This window comes from Aulonocara stuartgranti, assembly GCF_965226115.1.
Source record: "Aulonocara stuartgranti genome assembly, chromosome: 14".
In the NCBI taxonomy this organism is placed as follows: Eukaryota; Metazoa; Chordata; class Actinopteri; order Cichliformes; family Cichlidae; genus Aulonocara; species Aulonocara stuartgranti.
In genome coordinates this window covers 12,553,152-12,577,761 of record NC_138950.1, presented here as the reverse complement: position 1 = coordinate 12,577,761, position 24,610 = coordinate 12,553,152, and the positions used below count along the sequence as shown (strand labels likewise).

Here is a 24,610-nt window from a genome sequence, read left to right as displayed (position 1 = left end):
GTCATATTGACACAGGAATCCTGGGCTGCCTGTCTTCCACAGAAAAAAAAATAGGAGAGAAAAACCCCCAGTAAAATATGACAGTCTAACCAGAGTCATTGAACATCTGCCAGGAATGAGTAAATAGAGAGAAGGGCAACACAGCAAATATGGGATGATGCTTAGACAGATGTTTTCAGTAATGCTATTAGATAATCCTTTAACTCCCTGCAAAAAACAGCATCATTACCACTATTTCTGTGAGTGTATCTCATCTATTTGTCATGGCATTTATTCAAAAGCCTGAGCCATGGGTCATTATGGAAAAGCCTACAGCTTTATCAAGATAGAGCCCCCAATCTATATAGCATAGCATTGCACAATTAAAGAGCTGCAATCCAATTTCATAAAAAGAAAAAAAATGGCAACAGCTATTGTAAGTGAGTGCTGTTGGGCTGGTATTGCTTAAGGAGGAAAGGAAAAAAATCTCAGGGCCAGGCCTATAACCAGGAATGCATCTAATCTCTAGGGATCTCAAAAGAAATAATACAGACAACTAAATTGAGTTTGATACAATGTTTATCAGATCTGCAGGGCATAAAGACAGGAATCAGTGTAAGTACTAAGGAGGACAGATAATAGGGTATTAAATTCCACTGCACTATCACAGGAACACCAAAGCTTCCTTGAAGACACCGATTACTGCCTGGAACTATGCATTCATCTCTTCTTCGACCTAATGTAATTAATCCCACCAAAGGCATTCATGGGAAGCCCACATGTAAAAAAAAATGTGGGGACTAAATCAAAAATTTTTTTTTAAATGAACCATTTCTGAAAAACATGCAAAAACATGTTAGAAGGTTACAATTCTAAGAAAAAAATGGAAGAAATCCTCAATTTATCAAAACTGGATTCTTAAATATCTTTGGTTTTTTTACCCAGAAATTGTTGATTACAGAGCACTCTCGCTGTGCTGTTCATAGTTGATTTTGGTTACAGTCCACTGAGCAAGTCCAGTAGGGTGAACACTGTGTATGACAACACAGGGATGTTCACTCAACACCTTTGCTAATCTAATTCAATATTTAATAAATCACATCACAAGCAAATAAACTATAAACATCGTGAAACCAAGGCTGAACCACATGAGTAACATTCGAGGTAATTTCCACAAGGTTTTCTAGTGCAAGAACAAAACTTCAAGATTCCAACATTTAGAAGACAACACAAACTCACCAGCAAATGTGTCTGAAACTGTTGAATTTGTTCCAGTCAAAACTGGTTGTGATATAACAGCAAAAAGTGATCGAACAGTCAGAGAACATCTTCTCTGCCTGTGCAGACAAGTGTAAATTCTGTTTCATTCATTGCATGGTGAACGGGAAGCTCAGCTGAGTAAGAAATGGACAACAGAGCAAGAGTTAGCCCTCTCTTGTGGAGAAGTTTATGTTTAATTTTGTTAATATGTTGATATAATAATATAAAACATAACAATAATAATAATGTATACTTTATAGATCCCCGTGGGGAAATTACTTTCTCTGCATTTGACCCATTCACTCAGTGAAGCAGTGGGCCCGGGGCAGGCACCCGGGGAGCAGTGTTTAGGGACGGTACCTTGCTCAGGAGTACCTCAGGGTAGCCGTTCAGTGGATTCGAACCCCTGACCTTCCAATCATGGGGCGACCACTCTACCTACTGAGCTATCCCTGCCACTAAAACATTTAATGAATACAAAATTTCCCTTAATAGAGCTGGCACAGCTGGCATGCAAAGGGTTAACTTATGTCACAACCATAGCTGGACTGGCCATCGGGCATACCGGGCATTTGTCCGTGGGCTGATGGTGATTTTTCGTTCTTATGATCCGACAGGGTTTTTTTTTTTGTTTGTTTGGTGTTTTTTTGAGGGGGGCTAACAATATAAACAATGAAAGGTGGTGGATTGGCCAGATGGTGGCCGATGTGTAAAAATAACTCAGTTGTTTGGTGGTGGTTATGGCGGAGCTTCCACAGAGGCCAGCAGGTGGATGAGGGAAAGGGGAGGCAGGAGGAGAGACCCAAGCCGGCCACCGTTCCAATTGTCAGGTGAACTGAACTTCATAACAGGTAAGAAATTATGAGCTGCAGTCTATCTGGGTCAGATATAAACCAAGTTTAGGTGTAGCTTATTTATCGCCCACGTTGTGCCAGAAAGAAGAAACCAGCGGAGGTCGCATTAAACAACAGCAGCACCTTTAAGCTTGATAAGCTGTTGTTAGAATTTATTTAAGCCACAACTGTAAAAGCTGCTGGCCATGATGTCAGCTGGTTATCTGGTGAGAGGGAAACATGAAGATGAAACCAGGAGATGTCCTTACTGAATCATCAGAGCTGAACAGGTGACGGAGAAACAGGTTTACCTTTTAGGTGACATGAATGAGTTGAAGGGAAGTTATGAACTGTTTCTGAGAGACAAATAACACCAGGATCCTTTTCTATGTAGCTGACAGCTGGTAACTGTGCAGGGGCGGGTCTAGCAAAGTTTTGCCAGGGGGGCCAGGTAGGGCATTATCAAGGAAAGGGGGGCACAAAGAAATACTTTTTTATTCTCATTTAAAATATCTAGCTTTTAATAAATAATTATCTGAATCTTACAACCAAAGTTTTCATCTGATGTAAAATGTATAGAAATCCTACATATGCCAACAAGACAGTGTACATCAAGGCTTTATGGCTTTTCCTATAATACCTGGTTGACCGGTCTCTAGTCAAAATGCCCGGACGATTTTTTTGTCCCAGTCCAGCCCTGGGCATGACACGCAGTGAATTAATCTGAGAGGGTGCATTAAAAAAAATAAATGGCCGGGCCAGCGGTGCACATCACAAATTAGCTTGCATAGTTGTGCCGCTTCTTAATGACAGTACCTTAACTAACAACCCCAACTACCAGATTCAACTTGTAATTGGCTAAAAACAACTTAGCCTACAGGTGAGAGGGATGTTGCTAGCTGGCAGTTTTTTCAAGTGATGTTGAAATTTCCACATTACAACACTTCAAAAGCTTCAGGAGCTGTCGGCTCAGTGCCGCATTAGCACCGCGGAAACACACGGATACATCCGTAGACTCGAGACAGAATTCACAATGTGTTTTCGGGACTTTCAGGTGTGGACCAATATTTTCTTTCCTGATCAAACCAGAAAGCTTTAATAAGCAGCTGGATTTACCTCACATTAACTGGCTAGACACAGAGGACATCGAAATACAGCTGATTGAACTGAAAAGCTTGACTCAAAGTTTGCAGAACAACGAATGCAGCTGGAATCCATAGCTAAATTCTAATTCAAATTCAAATTTTATTTGTCACGTACACAGTCATACACAGTACGATATGCAGTGAAATGCTTAGACAACTGCTCGTGACCTAAAGAAGAAAAAAAAAAGAAAAAAAAAGGGGAAAAGGCTATGAATAAGATAGGAAATAAATATGAAAAATTAAAAAGGGTAAATTTAACTGGGAAAGAATAAGATAAAATATATAAATTAAAGTTGAAAATAAAATAACTGTACAACAAAATACACAATACACAGTATAGAACTATATAAGAACGTATGAAAAAATATAAATAAATAAATAAATAAATATATACACAATAACAACAGCTGTACAAGTATTAACTGGAAATTAAGAATATAGTGACCAGTGTTGTGCAATCCACATTATGTCTTGTGCAGTGCAAATATGCTTAAAGTGATTTAAGTGATGAAGTGAAAACAATGTCCAGAATGTCCAGTGTGTGTGTAAGAACTATATGTGTGGGTCAGTACTGTGTGGTGGTGTGATTGAGAGACCGTATCGCCTGCGGGAAGAAGCTCCTCCTCAGTCTCTCTGTGTTGGTCTTCAGGGAGCGGAATCGCTTTCCTGACCTCAACAGAGAGAACAGTCTGTTGTTGGGATGGCTGAGGTCCTTCACGATCTTCCTGGCCTTGGTCCAGCACCGCCTGCTGTAGATTGAGTGCAGGTCAGGGAGCTCGGAGCGGATGGTGCGCTCAGCTGACCGCACAACCCTCTGTAGAGCTCGTCTGTCCTGCATGGTGCTGTTCCCGAACCAGGTTAAGATGTTTCCCGTCAGGATGCTCTCTATGGTGCACGAGTAAAAGTTCCTGAGCACCTTGGAGGGCAGTTGGAAGTCTCTCAAGTGTCTGAGGTGGTAGAGACGCTGACGGGCCTTTTTCACCACGGTGTTGATGTGAGAGGACCATGACAGGTCCTGCGTGATGTGAACTCCAAGGTATTTGAAGCTGTCCACTCTCTCCACTGGGCACTCGTTGATGACGGGGGTCTGGTAGTTCCTCTCCTGCTTAGTGCTGAAGTCCACTATCAGCTCCTTTGTCTTACTGACGTTTAGAAGGAGGTTGTTCCTCTGGCACCAGTTCTCCAGATTCCTAATCTCCTTCAGGTAGGCCGTCTCGTTGTTATCAGAGATCAGGCCCACCACGACAATGTCGTCAGCAAACTTGATGATGGTGGTGGAGCTGGTAGTGGCCACACAGTCATATGTGTACAAAGAGTACAGCAGGGGGCTCAGAACACACCCCTAGGGGGCTCCAGTGCTGAGAGTGGTGGAGGCTGAGACATGTCCGCCCATCCTTACTGCCTGTGGTCTGCCAGTTAGGAAGTTGGAGATCCACTGACACATAGATGAGCTGAGTCCCAGATGCTCCAGCTTGGTGGTGAGTGTGGAGGGAATTATGGTATTAAATGCAGAGCTGAAGTCTATGAAGAGCATTTTAACATAATTCCCCCTTCTAGTGTCCAAGTGAGTGAGTGATGTGTGGAGGAGATGAGAGATGGCATCGTCTGTGGAACAATTTGGACGGTAAGCGAACTGTAGTGGGTCCAGTGTGTCTGGTAGTGAAGAAATGATGAAGTCTCTGACCAGGCGTTCAAAACACTTCATCACTACTGAGGTGAGGGCTACAGGGCGGTAGTCATTGAGAGAAGCAGGGTCGGGTTTCTTCGGGACAGGAACAATGATGGACTCTTTGAAGCATGTGGGGATCACCAACTGAGATAAAGAGATGTTGAATATCTCAGTGAACACAGGAGCTAGCTGGTATGCGCAGTCTCTGAGGATACGAACTGGGATGCCGTCTGGTCCTGCTGCTTTCCTGGTGTTCACTCTCTTGAAGGCTCTCCTTACTTCATGCTCGGAGATGACGAGAACGTTTCCGGTGCTGGCAGTATCTTCCTGTCTGCAGCTGTTAGCGCCGCTAGCACTAGCATCGTTGGAGTCCTTAGCTGCAGCCTCGAAGCGAGCATAGAAAGTGTTCAGCTCGTCTGCCAGAGTCACGGCCGCGTTCGTCATACCGGTTGTTGGTGCTTTATAGTCCGTTATTGTCCTTAGTCCCCGCCACAGGCTCCTAGAGTCACTCTGTTGGAGTTGTGACTCTAGTTTCCTCCCGTAGCGCTGCTTCGCCTCTTTCACCGCCCTCCGCACGTTATATGACGCGGCTTTGTACGGGTCCATGTCCCCCGTCTTGAGTCCCGTGTTGTAGGCAGCGGTGCGGGATCTCAGAGTGTCACGGATGGTTTTATCCACCCACGGCTTCTGGTTGGGAAACGTTGTGATAGTCTTTGTCTCCACGGTATCATCCGCTAGTTTCCCGATGAATCCCACAACCGCTTCCGTAAACACGTTGACATCATCGTCGGAGCTGTTTCTGAACATGTCCCAGTCTGCGTCATCGAGTGCGTCCTGTAACGCGGCCACCGATTGATCCGTCCAGCGCGCGACCTTTCTCTGAACCGGAACTTCCTGTTTCAGCCTTTGTTTGTATTTTGGCATGAGGAAGATGGCGGCGTGATCAGATTTGCCAAACGGAGGGCGAGATTGTGCCTTGTAGCCGTCCTTGACCGTAGTGTAGCAGTGGTCCAGCGTCCTTTCACCTCTGGTGGGGCAGGTATGTGTTGATAAAAGTTCAGCGCTGCGCGTTTGAGGTTGGCACTATTAAAGTCCCCCGTCACAATAAGCACAGCATCCCGGTGTTGTGTCTGGTGCTGTGTGAGTGCCTCATGCAGCTCGCATAAGGCGGTGACCGTGTCCGCTTGTGGTGGAATATAAACGGCACTTATAATGACCGATGTAAATTCCCAAGGTAGATAAAAAGGACGACACATGATGGACAGTAGTTCCAGATTTGGTGTGCAGGAGCGTGTGAGAGGAACAACGTTCGCACTGTTGCACCAGTTGTTGTTCACCATTAAACACACGCCGCCTCCCCTTGACTTCCCCGAGTCTCGTGTCCTGTCCATGCGGTGAACCGAGAAGAACTCGGCCGGCTGGATGGCGTGGACCGCTGGGTTCAGCCATGTCTCGGTGAAGCAGAGGAGATTGCAGTCCCGAATGTCTCTCTGGAACTTTATCCTGGCCCTGAGGTCATCAAGCTTGTTCTCCAGTGACTGGACGTTGGCAAGCAGGATGCTAGGCAGAGGTGTGCGGTGTGCACGAGCTCTCAGCCTGTTCCTGACGCCGGCTCGCTTCCCTCTAGGCCGCCGCTGCTTCCCTTTGTTCTCCCTCAAGTTCTCACTCGGCCAGCTCGGATCCGGAGTTAAAAACTTCGAATTGTGAGTACATTGTACACCAATAGAAACAAGAGTGTCACTGTCATACCTAATGTACCCAATGGTGATGATTTTGCCGATTTAGAAACGCTGAAAACTAACTTAAAAAACAAAGAAAAAGTGGTCGGAGCAGTTGTGACGGCAGCCGACCTCACCGGCGCCATCTTGATACTAGCTGTGCGTGTTCATGGAGCTTGCCTTTTCACCTGCTGGACATCACTACCTCACAAGTTTAACTGCCTTCAGAATATTGCACAGGCCTTATTGACAGTATTTGGCTCTACATATCTGTGTGAGCAGATTTTCTTTCACATGTCTGAATGCTGGAAACTCGGAGTGGGAAACCAGAGATCACATTAACATGTGTATCTCTGTATTAACAAACATGCCATATTGGCCCAGATTATTTTTCTTATCATTGTTGTGAGGAGACTATAAATAGCATTTGCATTTTCTGTTGTACAGTTCATTTGCTGTTATGGATAAAAAGTGTCTTTTTTTTGTTCCAAAATATCTGATAACTATTCGCTGATAGCTGCCAACATCTGCAAACAAATATAATTCTATAAAGTTGTTCTATATAGTGTGTAACTGTTCATATAGAGCGTTATTAAATTTATTGTTAATGTAATCATATGGCACACTGACTTCTGAGGAAATTTTAGATGGCACTCGTTATCAGAAAGGTTGCCGGCCCGTTTTAGAGGTTTTCCAGCCATGCTAAACTTGGGAAAGAGCCCAGGGTATAACCCAGAACCTACTGGAGAGATTATGTTCAGATATCTCAACTGGCCTGAGAAGGCCTCAGGATTCCCCAGGAGGAACTGGAAAGCCTGACTGGGAAAGGGGATGTCTAAAATATCCAGGTTAGCCTAGTGCCATCACAACTAGGGCTGGGTATCGTCACTGATTTCTAGAATCGATTCAATTCCGATTCACAAGGTCCCGAATCGATTCGATCCATGATTCGATTTAATTCGATTCGATTCGATTTGAATCTGGGAAATTTTGACAGTCGGAAATATTATAATTCAGATCAGTACATTTACATATTTTTGTATCTATTAAAAGGAAGCTGACACATGCAAGACTTTATCAAAGGTGTGAGCATCACACCAGAGGCCTTTGTGTCAAAGTAGCTGAAGATAAAACACAGAAAAACATGAAGGTGATTTTCCTGGCCTGGGATTTTATAAAAATAATCTGCAGTACATCAAAAACGAAAGAAACCCATTAATCAACACATGAACATTACCTCTGAAGTTACAGCGGTTTTATTAGAGACACGGCTAAGCGTTTTGCATTTTGCTTAATTTTAAAAAGTTTAAATTTGTTCAAAATTGAACGGCAGAAATTAGGTTTACTTTTCGGAAGTAAGTAAAAGGGAAAAAAAAACGTCGGCCGACAGCGCTGTAAACAACGGTAGACTTGTGCGTAACAGGCAAGCGAATAATGCAGAAAAGAGAGAGAGAGAGAGAGAGAGAGAGAGAGAGAGAGAGAGAGAGAGCTGTGCATGAAGTGTGATTTTTATCCTGAAAAGTCAGCAAAAGTCAGAGGGAATTCATGACGATGTTTATGTGAAGCGTAGTTTGGATCTTCTTTTGCTGCTGGTTCAGTCAATATTGTTTGGAGAGAGATAAAACTAACAGCCATATGATCAGCGCAAAAAGGGCGTAAACACACAGCGCGGACCCGCGGATCAGAATCAGCAAGCTGTCGGCTTTCAGCCCCGACCGTCAGCTGAGAAAGGCGACATCTCACTGATTCTGATCCACGGGTCCGCGCTGTGTGTTTACGTCTTTGTGCAGAAGCCATGTACCTGCTCTCATTTACTGTCTTAGCTGTTTGGTGGTTGTTGAAATTTTGTGATCTTTCACCTGAGATTCTGGCATTTCGGGCAAAATAAATTAATATTAAAAAATCGATTCAGGATTTTAATGAATCGATTTTACGTTATCCAAGCCAGAATCTATTTTAATCGATAAATCGATTATAAAAACCCACCCCTAATCACAACCTCACTTTAGATAAGTGGGCGATGGATGGAATGCATGTCAATTTTTTAATTTGAAAATAGGAAACAAAATTGAGCTACTACTTTTCTATAGCAAATAGAAAAATATGCCAGACATTGTGTCCACCTGACCAGTCTATGTTCATTTAATGGGGATTTGAAATACTAAGTTGATCCCACAAAACTTTAAAATATATCTTTATACATTTTTTTATTCCTCCCAGTTTGCAGATTATGCAACCCCACTGGTGTGCCCTTCAACTGCCACAGCAATGTCAGTTTCATTACTGTAAAAGGACATTTTAAAAGCATGTGTAATATTCTTCTGATACATTCTTTCTAGGGTGTGCATAATATTACACGGCTCTTTGTGAGTACAATTACATGGCACTGCCTGGGACTGCGCCATATGAAATGAGAATGATTATGGCCAGTCTGACTGGTTATGTTGGGGAAAGAACAGCGGGACTGTAACCTTCAGCACTAGGCATTGCTTATCTCTTTGACACACTGGGGAAATGTGCTAATATAATTACTTTATAAGTATAAAGTATCCATGCTAAGATAATCCCAGTGGTCTCATCACTGTCCTCACCCATTACTATCTTCACATTTCATTCAACAGTCAAAGGTTAGATTTTAAAAATAAACACTCCAACATCCATCTGGCTTATCAAGTCTTGTCTAAGTCCAAAATGGCTACTTCTTTTCTTGCTCTATCTGCAGATGGAATCAATTGTACTTTCATGACAGCTAAGGCAATTTCCAAGGTGCTATCTTCGAAGATCTCATATTACACAGTGTAAGTGTGAGCACCTATCAGGATTTCCACTCTAGGACATGATGCCACCTACACCGCACCAAAACCAGATGAGATGTGATTATGGTTAGAAAAGACAGAACCAGTAGTTTTTTTAGGCTTTCGTGTGCGTGTGTGTGTGTGTGTCTTTGCCTCTAAGGATCACATGGACATCAGTGTGGGTCTTCTAGTTTACCTTACCCCATACACCAGGGGTTAAACTTGAGATAAGTAATGTTGCAGCTTGCTTTCTTCAAATACAACATAAAATATTCAAACCAAATGCCTGTTTTCACATACAAAAGTAAGAAGGGGTACAGGGCGGGAGGTTTAGATTTTGCCGCCAGGATTATAAATTCCAAGTCTTTCTTTGCAGAGATGTCACAAGTACAGAAAGGTAGTGGATACTGAGATATTGTTAAAGCATATGTTTCGGGTAGTAAAGGTATAGATAGCAAGAGAGCTAATTAGACAGCACATGTCTTTATGGGGGGAGCTGCCAGCTAATTTATGAGAATCTCCTGTTTGAATATCTTATAAAGCTGAATAACAGGCAGAAGCTTGAATCACACAGAAACACAACCAGGGTGTGTGTATGCACAAAACCAGACAAATATGCAGATAAAAAAATAAAAAGTTCTGGCACATATACACATTCACTCACTCATCTATGCCCAGATCTGATGCTACAGCTCAGCTGTGCTGTGGGAGCTGTGAAGACTGTGACGATGTGAGGGCAAAAAGGCGTTGGAGGCTCCTACCAGGCTCCTTCCTAATGGTGGATTTGACATTTACCCTGGGAGGCTGTGGGCTGTGGCTGCTGCTCCCACAGAAATGATTCAACTTGTTGTGCAGCATGTAGAGCAATCTATTCTGATGGATGAAGATAGCTATGGTGAAGGAGCTAGAGATGTCTCAGGGCTCTGTGTGCCTACTGTACCTTGATTTACCAACAGACCACATCTGTCACAACTCTTACCTGAGCCATCTAACACCTATGTTGTCAGTTATCTACGTTAGTACATGATGGAGAAAGACAGAAAACATTCGAATCACGAGATAAGTGCCTTCCATCTCATGGGTTTATGCAACTTCTGCAGACAGCTCTACAATGAGCATCCCAGAACCAACTGTCACCACATCAGCTCCCCTAACTGGTCAGACCTGACTGAATCCTATTCTTGCTCAGACAGTACTGTTAGTGCACACTTTTTCCTGACATTTGTCTTTTGACTTCTTTACCTTTTCTGAAAAAAAAGTTTTAAACACACGCATCTGGAAAAATCTATCCATGTAAGATGTGAAAATATATTCCATCTATATACCGTTTATAAAAAATAAATAAATTAAGTCAATGTCTTTTTAGAAATTTGACATGTTCAAACACATAAGGAAACTGAAGGATGTGTGTGTGTGTGTCACTGTGAGCTAAATACTTACATTGGCATGCTAGCATTCACACTGCATTAGTCATTTTCTGTGACATCACTTTCTTCTTCTTCTTCTTTTTTTTATGAGTTAGACACCATTTATTACGGTGCACTGTTGTTACAAACTGCAAATCCCTGACTCATCACTGTAAACTAAATGCCGTGGTTGGCCATTTTTGTCAATGCGTAGGCTCAGTCACCGTTCTATCTTTATTTCTTTTGCCACTTTTGGGAACGCTTCCTTCATACTCATGTTTCTATAAATATGGACCTCATTAAAAGGCACTATAAAAACCTGGAACATTTTTTCTGTCAATCTGCATAAAAACCTGAACCTGAGGTAATCATTTTAAGGCAACTGCCAGGTCCACTGGAAATGAACATTTTGGTTACTGCCAAGATTTTCTGTAAGACGACACTTATCTTTACTGATTCCTTGACCTAATTTTTGCCTGTCTGTTTTTCTTCTTCTTAAGCATTATGCACTCAATTGTTTTTAACAGATGTTGTGCTATATGTCATTCTTTACAGCATGGGGGGAAGGGGGAGATGATGTCATGTGATCAGTAGAGTGCAAATCCTGATATTGTCCACTACATTTAACTTCAAATTAGGGCTGGGCCATATCATACCGTTCACAGTAATACCGGTATAATGTTGGCCAACGATAAGAAAATGAAATATCACAATAGAATATGGGTAAAACGCGCATGCGCAGTGCCTTTGTTTTCATACACACATGGCAGAAAAAAGCATGGTGGCAACGGAGAATGAGAAGGGCGAAAGCGGATCGTTGAATGAAACGGATGAACCAGAATTGGTTTGTAAAAATGCTGTAACTTCAGTGGTGTGGAACTGGTTTAGCTTTCGTCCGTCAGATACACAACAAAGCACTATTTTTGGTAACGCATGCTAGCGGGCCGTTGTTATTACCGTGTTTTTTGGAAAATAAGGCACGCTTAAAATTAATCCTTTGATTTTTCTGAAAATCGACAGTGCTCCTTATAATCCCGTGTGCCTTATGTATGAATTCTGGTTATGTGGTACATGGCGCTCGAAAATCTGTCAAATGTTTTAGTACGAATTTGCTAAACTACAAACCCGCACCGCTTGATGGATTGTCGGAGCATTACGGCTATCGTAGGCAGGAGCCTCGCGGAGTGATACGTACTGTGCTTCAACATAATATTACCGTATTGTGTGTGTATAACCTCTTTTTAAGTTTTGTGGATAGTATACATGGTTATGCTGAGGATATGTTGGCCAATTTCCACTGGAAATGCCTTTTGGTTAAACTGTCAGCGAGGAATTTGCATTTGCACTGTTACATTTTTATATAACTTTAATGCACATAAAAAAACAGCTGCTTGTTTAAGTGAAAATACATTGGGGTTTTTTTGTTTTTTTGAACTAATAAAGTTGTGGAGTTGTAAAGTGTTTGTCTAGTGTCAATTATATCGTCAGTTATATCGTTGTCGCAAATTTTCAAATGTATATCATGATAAATATTTTTGGTCATATCGCCCTGCTCTACTTCAAATGTAAATAACGCAATTCTAGGCTTTTTTACATGAAGCACTGCAGAATCACACTGGTTAAAGACTAGTATGCATAATTTGGATTAGAACTTCCTATGCCAAAACCAGATTTTCAAATGCAGCACTAGAATAAATACAGTTAGACTCCTAAATATTTGGACAGAGACAACTTTTTTCTCATTTGGGTTCTATATTGAACCAAAATGTATTGTATTGTATTGAATTTTAAATGAAAGAACTCAGATACAGTTGAAGTGCACAATCCCTTCATTTCAGGGACTCAAAGTTGGACAAATGAAATAACTGAAACTAAAATGTTAATTTCTAATACTTGGTTGAAAACCTTCTACTGGCAATGACAGACTGAAGTCTTGAACTCATGGACATCACCAGATGATGGGTTTCCTCCTTTTTAATGCTCTGCAGCAACTTTCAGTTGTTGTTGTTTGTTTGTAGGCCTTTCTGTCTGAAGTTTAGTCTTGCTCAATTGAGTTAGGATCAAGTGACTGGCTTGGCCATTCAAAAATATCCCACTTCTTTGCTTGAATAAAGTCCTGGGTTGCTTTGGCTGTATGTTCTGGATCATTGTCTATCTGTATTATGGAACGCTGCCCAAACAATTTGACTGCAATTAGCTGGATTTGAGCAGACAGTGTCTCTTAACACCAAAGTATTCATTTGGATTCTTCTGTCCTGTGTCACATCATCAATAAACACTAGTGTCCCAGTCCTGCTGGCAGCCATGCATGCCCAAGCCATCACACTGCCTCCACCGTGTTTTACATGTGGAATGCTTTGGATCATGAGCCGTTCCTCACCTTCTCCATACTTTTTTCTTGCCATCATTCTGGTAGAGGTTAATCTTGGTTGTATCTGTCAAAAGGATGTTTTTCCAGAACGGTGCTGGCTTTTTTAAAATGTTTTTTGACAAAGTCTTAGTGTTAGGTTTTGTATTGTTGATTGTCATTTATGCTTAGAAATATTTACTTATGTATGCTTAGAGTTTTATAAGTAGTTTTAGATTGATAGAGGTTTGATCCTTAATAGTCTGCAAACTTTGTGTGCATTAGAGAGCACTCTAGGAGCATGAGAGAGGTCGTACCTTGCCTCTGTCAGTGCGCCCCAGGGTGGCTGTGGCTACAATGTAGCTTGCCATCACCAGTGTGTGAATGTGTGTGTGAATGGGTGGATGACTGGATATGTAAAGCGCTTTGGGGTCCTTAGGGACTAGTAAAAGCGCTATATAAATCAGAATCAGAATCAGAATACTTTATTCATCCCGAGGGAAATTAGGGGTTACAGCAGGCAGCACGCTAATGGCGCATGCGCACTCACAAAGGAACCTTCTGACCAACTTTACACAAACATCACATTGGGCAGACATGTCAGAAGGTAGGCTGATAGGAAAAAAACAACGAAAATACACTACATGAGGTAAGAGGAGGAGAAAAAAAAACTCCACTCAGACTGAGCTCCTAGTGGGAGAACAGTTTGATAAAAGAAAAAACACCTCAGCACAAAAGCACATGACTATCAATACACCATAGAAACACGAGACAAGCAACAGGGCGGGTAAAGGGTAAGAGAGAGCCGGCGTAGACAGCGCATCCGGTCCTGCAGCATCTGTGCTGGTCCAGTTGACTGCTATCATCCCCGGTAGGGCACAAGCATCGAAGGCGTTGGAAAGGGAGGGGGATGAGTGAGTGCTTATCAGTGTAAGTGTGTGTGTGTGCGTGCGTGTCCATAGTTTAGCTGAGACAGTGTCCTTCGGCCTATCAGGCTAAGTAAACAGTCCTCCAGCCAATCCAGGTGTCCTTCATGGGGCGGGAAGAATAGTCATCACACAGTCGTTATCAGGGAGTTGTTTTGGTGGGCTCCAGCCTTGGGCCTGCAACTGGGGCCGTGGTGTCCAAATGTTGAATATTGTTGATTTCTCCTTTGTGAGCAGCTCGAATTCTAGCACTCCGAGGCTGGTCTCTCGATCTCCCGTTGAAGAGCTGCGAGCCTCCCCATGATGGTATCAAACTTCTGTTCCGTGGTGTTGTCAGTCTTTTGATTCTGAGACCTCACAACTGCAGTGATCCGTTCCGCGATGTTTTCCAACTGTCGCTCAAGGGTCTCATTTTGAGCAGGCCTCTCTCTGATGTTTCCCCTCATACGCTCAATGGTGTTGTTTTGAGCCTTCACAGCAGCTGTAAGCGTCTCCAAGGTGTTGACCATATTACGTTCGTTGTGAGAGGTCGCACCTCGTCCCGTCGCTTCGAATCCAGCGGGCAGCCTTGTGGGGGTTTGAACAGCCGGTTCCGCTTTCTTATTTCTCTGATAAACCAGGGCTAAGCCAACGCCGATCAGCATGAACCCTGTTATCATGGTTCCGAATAGGTAGATATCTTCAGCGTCCTCGATCGACAGTCCCGCCAGGCACACGGTCCTCCAGTTCTCCACCCGTCCATCGTGTAACCGGCAGGGAAAGTCCCTCCAGGGCACTCAGGCTCTCCCGAGCCCCGACTTCTCGTTAAGGGTGTCAATAGCACTCAGAGACCAGTTGATCAAATCCATAATTCTCTTTTAGGTTTAGAGAACGACAGTGAGAGACTGTTCCAGGGAAAGTAAATTCACACAAGACAAGACAAGGACATAGAGGCGAAGCAGGGAAGATAAGGGTGAGGAGGAGAGGAGAAAGTGCGACCGCCTTCGCTGAGAGCTCAAGAAAGAATGCTTAGAGATATAAATACAGGCCATTTACCATTACAGGCCATTTATTGTTTTATGGTAGGATTAACGTAGCTACGTCTGTTCTAGTCTAAGTGCTTTTTGTTTAGATGAACTGCTGGACTTCCTCACCGTGTTATCTAGGATGAACCATCTAGGGTGAGGGGGAGACTACCCTCTTCCTGACCAAGGATGTACCCTTTTGTGCTTTCATGTTATATGACCCTTTGATCAGCAGGACCACACACACACACACACACACACACACACACACACACACACACACACACACACACACGGTACTCTTTGTTTGTATGTAGACGTCATATGTTAATGACCCTATGCATATTCATGTAACCACAATAAAAGGAGTGCTATGGTGAACCTGGCTGAGAGTCTGACGGAGGTCAAGTGGTGGAACGACTTCAATACACCTCCCTCCTGCAGAGTGTTTTTCACTTGCTTGGCTGTTGTCAATGGGTTTCTCTTCACCATGAAAACGATTCTGCAATAACCCACCACTGTTGTCTTCTTAGGCATCCAGGTCTTTTTGGATTGCTGAGTTCACCACCACTCTCTTTCTTTCTCATGATGTACCAAACTGTAGATTTTGCCACTCCTACTATTGTAGAGTGGCAAAAGAGAGAGAGAGAGACCTGTGCATGAAGTGTGGTGGAAACAAAACAGCAAAAGTCAGAGTGAATTCATGACGATGTTTTTGTGAAGCGTAGTTTGGATCTTCTTTCGCAGCTGGTTCGGTCAATAATGTTTGGAGAGAGATAAAACTAACAGCTTTAGAACCAGCGCAAAAAAGGCGTAAACACAAAGCTCGGACAGCTCGCTGATTCCGAAACATCAGAATCAGCGAGCTGTCTGCTTTCAGCCCCGACCGTGTCCATGCCATCAGGTGAGAAAGGCGACATCTCACTGATTCTGATCCATCGGCGGGTCGCGCTTTGTGTTTACATCTTTGTGCAGAATCTGTGTACCTGCTCTCATTTACTGTTTTAGCTGTTTGGTGGTTCTTGAAATTTTGTGAGGTTTAACCTGAGATTCTGGTGTTTCGGGCAAAATAAATTAATATTAAAAAAATCGATTCAGGATTTTAATGAATCGATATCACGTTATTCAAGCCAGAATCGATTTTAATCGATAAATCGATTATCAAAACCCACCCCTAGTTTAATTCAATTAATATCAATGAATTGAATGAATATTAATAAAAATCAAATGTTTGTTGGATACAAAAAATAATAGAATTGTTCATTATTTCATCAGATTGAAGCACACACTTAAATACTGCTTTATCGGAAGACCTTTTTACAAATTAGGCACAAACAAAATTATATAATGGATGTGTTTGAATTGTTCTATTTTATATTTTGCGATTAATATATAGTATAAGAACCTTGTGTTCAGACACAAAAAACTGAATGTTTCATTTTTCATTTCAGCTGTTAACAACAGAAGCTGTGTGTAAATTCCATGTATAGGAGATACACATGCTTTTTCCTTGTCTCTTTATAGTCATACACTGTCAGAAAAGCAGCTGAAGTAAATAGTGTTTTAAGTTCATGAAAGTATGTTTAAAACCTAGAACGAGACAGCTGGCATACCGTCAAAGGCAAAAAAAACGCATTGAACTGTGACAGGACATCCTTCACTGCTGCCTCTAAACAAGTCTCTCTTTTGCTTTGAAAGCTTTTCTTTGCTCACTTCGCATCTGTGAATTCACATAGCTATGTCAACATTTGCAGAGTGTTGTAGGAAACTACAACGGGCCACTATTAAAGAGCTCTATTTTCTACAGATACAACAAAGTCAACATATGATTGGGATTAGCGTGGCCAAAAAATGTTGCATTCTGATAATAAAACCTAACTGATACAGAATTTATACAGAGAGGTTTTTTTTTTAAATTAATGACAATACAGGGAGTGCAGAATTATTAGGCAAGTTGTATTTTTGAGGAATAATTTTATTATTGAACAATAACCATGTTCTCAATGAACCCAAAAAACTCATTAATATCAAAGCTGAATGTTTTTGGAAGTAGTTTTTAGTTTGTTTTAAATTTGAGCTATTTTAGGGGGATATCTGTGTGTGCAGGTGACTATTACTGTGCATAATTATTAGGCAACTTAACAAAAAACAAATATATACCCATTTCAATTATTTATTTTTACCAGTGAAACCAATATAACATCTCCACATTCACAAATATACATTTCTGACATTAAAAAACAAAACAAAAACAAATCAGCGACCAATATAGCCACCTTTCTTTGCAAGGACACTCAAAAGCCTGCCATCCATGGATCCTGTCAGTGTTTTGATCTGTTCACCATCAACATTGCGTGCAGCAGCAACCACAGCCTCCCACACACTGTTCAGAGAGGTGTACTGTTTTCCCTCCTTGTAAATCTCACATTTGATGATGGACCACAGGTTCTCAATGGGGTTCAGATCAGGTGAACAAGGTGGCCATGTCATTAGTTTTTCTTCTTTTATACCCTTTCTTGCCAGCCACGCTGTGGAGTACTTGGACGCATGTGATGGAGCATTGTCCTACATGAAAATCATGTTTTTCTTGAAGGATGCAGACTTCTTCCTATACCACTGCTTGAAGAAGGTGTCTTCCAGAAACTGGCAGTAGGACTGGGAGTTGAGCTTGACTCCATCCTCAACCCGAAAAAGGCCCCACAAGCTCATCTTTGATGATACCAGCCCAAACCAGTACTCCACCTCCACCTTGCTGGCGTCTGAGTCGGGCTGGAGCTCTCTGCCCTTTACCAACCCAGCCACGGGCCCATCCATCTGGCCCATCAAGACTCACTCTCATTTCATCAGTCCATAAAACCTTAGAAAAACCAGTCTTGAGATATTTCTTGGCCCAGTCTTGACGTTTCAGCTTGTTTGTCTTGTTCAGTGGTGGTCGTCTTTCAGCCTTTCTTACCTTGGCCATGTCTCTGAGTATTGCACACCTTGTGCTTTTGGGCACTCCAGTGATGTTGCAGCTCTGAAATATGGCCAAACTGGTGGCAAGTGGCATCTTGGCAGCTGCACGCTTAACTTTTCTCAGTTCATGGGCAGTTATTTGGCGCCTTGGTTTTTCCACACGCTTCTTGCGACCCTGTTGACTATTTTGAATGAAACGCTTGATTGTTCGATGATCACGCTTCAGAAGCTTTGCAATTTTGAGACTGCTGCATCCCTCTGCAAGATATCTCACTATTTTTGACTTTTCTGAGCCTGTCAAGTCCTTCTTTTGACCCATTTTGCCAAAGGAAAGGACGTTGCCTAATAATTATGCACACCTGATATAGGGTGTTGATGTCATTAGACCACACCCCTTCTCATTACAGAGATGCACATCACCTAATATGCTTAATTGGTAGTAGGCTTTCGAGCCTATACAGCTTGGAGTAAGACAACATGCATGAAGAGGATGATGTGGACAAAATACTCATTTGCCTAATAATTCTGCACTCCCTGTATATAATGATTTAAAAATCTAATATATAAGCCCATATTTTCTTTTCTTTCAGACACACAAAACTTTAAAACAGACTTCCCTAATATTTGTCATGTGAAGTCATTTATGAGTCCTTACTGAGATAATATTCCAATGTGGTTTAAAAGTTATGTGTTTTAAGGTCACAATGAGTTGTTAATTACTCGTTTATGCTCTGCTCCACTGGTTGTTGTGTTGGTGACGTTCCAAATACACGCTGCCAACAGGTATGCAGACTGCCCTATAGTGAACAAACTATGCAATATCAGTACTTGTAACATAGCTGAAGGGTGTTTCTAAGATCTCTTCTTTATTTTTAATATTTTCATTTATTGGTCATCATACATGTCAATATCAATATATTAGCAAATAACTAATATAAATAATATCTGTATATGTACAAAGACCTTTTAATTTTCTAACACCACCTTTTAAGATGTTCTGAATAAATTACATTACAAAATGCACATGAGGGAACAACAGTTTTCAGCCCTGAATAGTACAAGCTGGTTTCCTCTTAGGTTGATTACAACTCCAAGATCCTACGCCAAAGACAATGTGCCAATATATAGTCTATCTCACCTTGTATAATGCCTTAGGTGAAACCTAGGGCAGTTAAAGTTCACAAATGACTTGGTACTCAAGGAAAGGTTAATTTCCTCGAGTGCATAATAACAATGAAGGTGACTTGCATGAGTCACATTAACCACTCAGAGTATCATTTTGGCAGCTGGACAGTAAGAGGATAATGTTTAAATAGATTTTAATACTAGAGCCAAACGGAAACTCTAAACGTTGGAGGAGGGACAAAAATACCATTCTGAACATTAAGACGGATATGCCCACCAATCCCCAGTGGAAATTACACCACTGTTCATGGTACATATGAGACTGGCTGATCTGTTAACTCTATCAGAGAGCAGTGAGTCATTCATTCATTAACATTTCTAGGTACAGATCTCATCTAAGTTCTATTCATTCACTATTGTCTCTGATTTGTTGACTGTTGGGCTTTAATTCTTTTGAACCATTCAGAAACATGTAATATAGCAATATTTTTAAGGTGTTTTAGACACTGTAGTCTGTGGTGCTGTGTCTATCTATCCATCCATCCATCCATCTATGAATTGTCATGCTACTCTTTTACAGTCACAGTGGGGCAAGCTAAAAGTATGCATTAATACAGTTTTGGCCGAAGTCTATTAACTGTGCCATGGGAATGGCCATAATTCAGAGCAGCTTGTCCTCATTAAGACTTAGCAGTCCATCCAGCTGAAGCTTCTTACTCTGAGGGCAGCTTAGGCCTTTCATCCCCATTTTCATATGGACCTCAGCCCCGTCTCACGAGTACAGGGGTGATAGTGATGGTGATGGCAAAGCTGCCCTGTGAGACCTCTGGTAGCCTTTAGCATAAGCTGTGTGACATGAGGTCAGCTGCAAGCTGTGCAAACTTCTAAAGGTTCTTGTCATTCATCTAATTTTGTCCTAGATTCATCTTAGGATGCTTATGGTGATTTGCAGAATTCCGATCAATAAAACATTTGTCCCGAATTGTAATTGCTATAGAGGGATTTCAGGTTATATTGCAATTTTAAGACCTTTATCGTGACTGTACGTAATTGCTGGGCACAAGGTTGTTGCAGCAGTAAAAAAGAGTTAAACCATGGCCACCTTACAAATGCTCCAATTACTATACAGAGTATCGACACACCAGGATCAAAGATTATACCCTAAGGAGCCCCCAGATGACGGTTCCTAGATTAATTGTTTGATTCAAAAAGCCTTGTGGCTATCACATAATTAAAACAAAGTATGTCTAAGAAGATTCTCAGTCAGCCAGATCAGGATATCGCTATATAGGGAAGTGGACTTCTTGTGTGCTATTAAATGACTTCTGGGAATCACCAGTTTCCTATTTAGACATAGAAAAACTGACAGATTCATGGTGACTCTGTACTTATGAGTCAGCCACAGCTAAGCCCTGCCTCTCAGGGTGAGATGAGATATTAAAAAAGTCAGAGTTAAAAAAACAAAACAAAACAAAACAGTACCTATTCTTCACAACTTTTTATGAATTCTGGTCATCATTCTCAACATAAGCGAACATTTAACCCGAGTTTTGTAAATATGAAGATATCCATCATATTTACTCTACCTAACAGAAGAAGAAATGTGAAATGTAAATGTAAACTCATTGCAATGTGACATTAACGGCATGTCCGGCATGTGCACCAGAGGAATTTGTAGACTTGTAGTACCTGACCACTACAAATAATGGCCAAAAAAAATAGAAGTCAAACTGCAATAACGTTGAAACCTAAGACAAAATCGCATTTTTGGGCTCCTTGTGACCAACATGGATGAGCATCGATGAGAGCGTTTTTTTTTTTTTAAGATTTTGCAGAGAAGACTATGTCAAAATAAGTCGATGCACTCAAATGATACTTGTCAACTTGTCAATCTGTTGGAAAGATGGCAGATACTCAGTACTTTGAACAGGCTCTGATGTTTATCCAGTAATCAAAGAACCCATCTGTTAAATCTGGAAAGTATGGAGCTGAAATTCCTACTAAGACAGCAGAGATAGAAGAAAAAGTCTCTGGAGGCAGGGAAACTATAGCGCAGAACCTAATGAAGGAAAACCGTGAGAACCATGTTGTACTCTGCAGCCTGGAAGACAAATGTGGATGGTGAGGAGGGGGTGAAAAATACACAGACACAAGAGATAGAGAACGAGGTAGAAGACAGCGAGAAAAGCAATTAGTGTCTTCTAATTGCTCTCATTAGAAGAGATGTGGCCGATTTGGTAGATTTATGATGAACAGTCATAACTTGAACATATAACTGGACTATATAGCTGTGTGGTTTAAATTTCATGAAGCACACAGTAGCAGCTCTCAGTCTGATAGCAATACGACTGATAAGATCAGATCCTATCATCAAAACTTCACTATCATCTTTCTTGTGATAAAAAAGTAAGAAATGTCTGTAAAGAGAATGACAGAAAGATAAAGCCGGAGTCTGGATAGAGGGAGAATGATACAGCAGGAGAAATGATGAACAAAAATGATGGTGTCAGAACAGAAAATGGAAACGACGTAAAGCAGAAACACATTTTAGCAAAGAGTTTTTTGCAATAATAATATAAAGTATGTCTAATTGTGAAAACCATAATAATGGTGCACCCTGCCTGAAAAATTTATGGTAAATCCTACAACTCTTCTTTATCTTGCCCATAACATAATGAAGCTGCCACTGGCTAAACACATATGAAAGGAATCCACTCCGAGTGTTTAATCATAACAGTCATTTTCTTAAAGAAGACACTTATACTAACAAATTCCAAAGCAGTGCTCTCACTTGAGTGTGCTTTATGATTTGTGTTTTCCTAAACATTGAATAACCAAATTTATTTAGCAGAGAGCAGGGTAAACCACAGGGTAGCTTCAAAGACAAACTATTAGGTCTAGTGGACATTATTGCTTAAGCACTGCTCACTGTGGGATGGAGGGGGGAAAAAAAGTTGTGGTGTCTGTGTGATTGAGTGCTGGTGTGTAATAGGGAATATGCAGGCTGAAACGCACTGTAATTAACAAGAATAATATCGCTTCCCTCCTCCGCTGTGGGCTATGAGCAAGGGAGGCTGTTATCTGCTCTGTCCTAAACCTGAGTAATGCCTTAGAATCTCTGATTGAGTCAAAGGTGGGGAATTATGATAAGGCTGTTGCTCTCCAATACCAAGTGGTCATGATGCTGGTTTCTACACCAGCTGTAAGTGGAAGAGAATGTATGGATATTTTCTTATGAAGTGGTTACAGTGGACCTCGATGCTGTGCTAACTTTGCATTCTAAAACTTTGATGTAGAGGAATCACACAAAACAGAGTGTGAACATCTACACACTGGTGCATAAGTACTTTGACAACGACACTTGTTGTTTTGCCTCTGGATCAAACACGATATGACTGAAGTGGAGACTTTGACCTTTCTCCACCACATAAACTACAATTATAGTCATGTTTATATGGTCTACCATCTACGAAATAGGACAAATTATAGACAAAAAAAAAAGCAATGGCTAACTGAAATTCCACCATCTTGATTATTCATTTCAAGTCCACTGTGATGGTTTATCGAAGCACAATTTAGGTATTTATTCCCCAAAACCTATTGAGCTAACTTTAGGCTTTAAATAAGCTAACTGCAGCTTTCCAAACAAATCCATCTAAATTTGTTCTCAAATCTGACAGAAAGGTGAACACAGAAATTAGTTGCATGGGGCAAACAAGTGCAAATTATAACAGTGCAAAGTTAGAATGGCTTTTAAAACCACAACACAACACATGGGTGGGAAGTCTGAGATTGAAATTATCTTTCAAGCAAGTATGAAATCATTTTTTTTTATTTTTTTTTTTAAATGTGGCTTACCGTTCAATGATGTCACTGATGATGCAGGCAAACATTTGCAGGCCCTCTGGAAGCTGCAAAGCAACTGGAGAGAGACCGGAGAAAGAAAACAAATAGAAAAGTTACATGCTTGCATTAGAGGGATGACAAGATGTTATTTGATACTTTCTCAACTGTACAGCTATACATAGCTGCTGCTTCTGGTTCAGAGTGCTCCACTGACAGCAAACAGTGACATTTCATAGGATTTGTCCTCTCTCCACAGTAGTGCTCTTGGTTTATTTTTGTGGGTGACAGGTTGTTGGAAATATAGTCCAAACCAATAACCCCAGGTCTGTCTCTGCAGCTCAAGGCCTGCTACTAGATCTTTTCTTTTTTTTTCCCCCACAAGGTGGGTGGATATGACTGGTTGAAGAAAAGAAAAATCACTTTTCTACAGGTTGATGCTTGAACAGGTGTTGTGATAAATAACTCTTTTTAAGGCTTTTTTACTTACAAAGGCTCTCATTTTTACACAGCCTGAGGTTGTTTTTTTACCCCAGCAAAACAATATCTTTATGTTCACCTGCATTCCTTACTTGGATTCACTGTCTATGCCACAATCCTGTGTATTTGCTGTCTGCAAATATGTGTATGAGTTTGAAGGCTGACATATATAAAGGGGAAACTTATGACACAAATGATCGGCAAATTGTTTTTGTGTTTTTAACCATTTCTTTTTTTTAAAAAGAGAGAGAGAAAGACTGGTGGAGTTTAATTTTTTTTTAATACTTTTAAGTCGAGTATTTGTTTGCACACATTAAATTTATTCCCAAATGCGAGCAAAACACTTGCACTTGCGAGCACTGAAGATAAAATGAATCAGTTAATTTGCACCGATACCTCTACTGATATGCTACACCACCTGAGATGATAGGGCAACATTTACCAAAGTGCCTAGTGTCTCATTTCAATCTCTGGGCTTTTTTTTTCTCCCCTCTTCTTAAACTGCTCTCTGGCTGCAATCAGTGAAATGAAACACGTTCATGCATATTCATTTTTAAAAAAATAAATAAGACAAATCAGTGTTATATGAGAGATTCTTAGCCACTAGAAAGCAGACACTTTTATTAAATGTACTCTGTCATAGACAAGGAAATTTGAAGTGTTTTTTTGTTTTCTCAATAATGATGACTGGACATCATACTAGACACAAGTCCAAAGGGGACTGAAATAAATTAGCTTAAATGAACATTTTGTAAGCTTTTAAACTAGAAATATACCAAACCTAAGAAGCAAAAGCATAAAAATCAATAAAATGTCAATTGTATCTGTTTTTGTGACATTTTTTTAATGTTAAAAACAATGACACCAATATACAAATTCTTATCATTTTGTTTTCAACAACACAACATTTATATTCAAAATATATCCCAGCCACTTGCCAGCTATATTAGAAACAGTTGTGGACTGTGATTACTGGTTACAGGGCAAATATACTTGGATTTACTTGGAAAACAAAGTAACTACAAATTGAAACTGGGATTTCTTGACAAACAGGCTGTGGTGTTTTTGCAGTACGTTTCCTACATAATTCACTAAGAATCCAATGATGTTCCAGTTACATTAATC

At 41.1% G+C, this 24,610-nt stretch overlaps 1 protein-coding gene across 2 annotated transcripts in view; it reads right to left on the bottom strand.

Moving 5' to 3' along the window:
- The window catches only part of dph1 (diphthamide biosynthesis 1), a 76,139-nt gene that overhangs the window by 37,848 nt on the left and 13,681 nt on the right, over positions 1-24,610 (bottom strand). For both annotated transcript variants that reach the window (XM_082503960.1, XM_082503961.1), the window contains one exon: positions 23,021-23,084. In XM_082503960.1, coding sequence (XP_082360086.1) covers positions 23,021-23,084 — 64 coding nt within the window. The remainder of the gene's footprint in view (positions 1-23,020; positions 23,085-24,610) is intronic.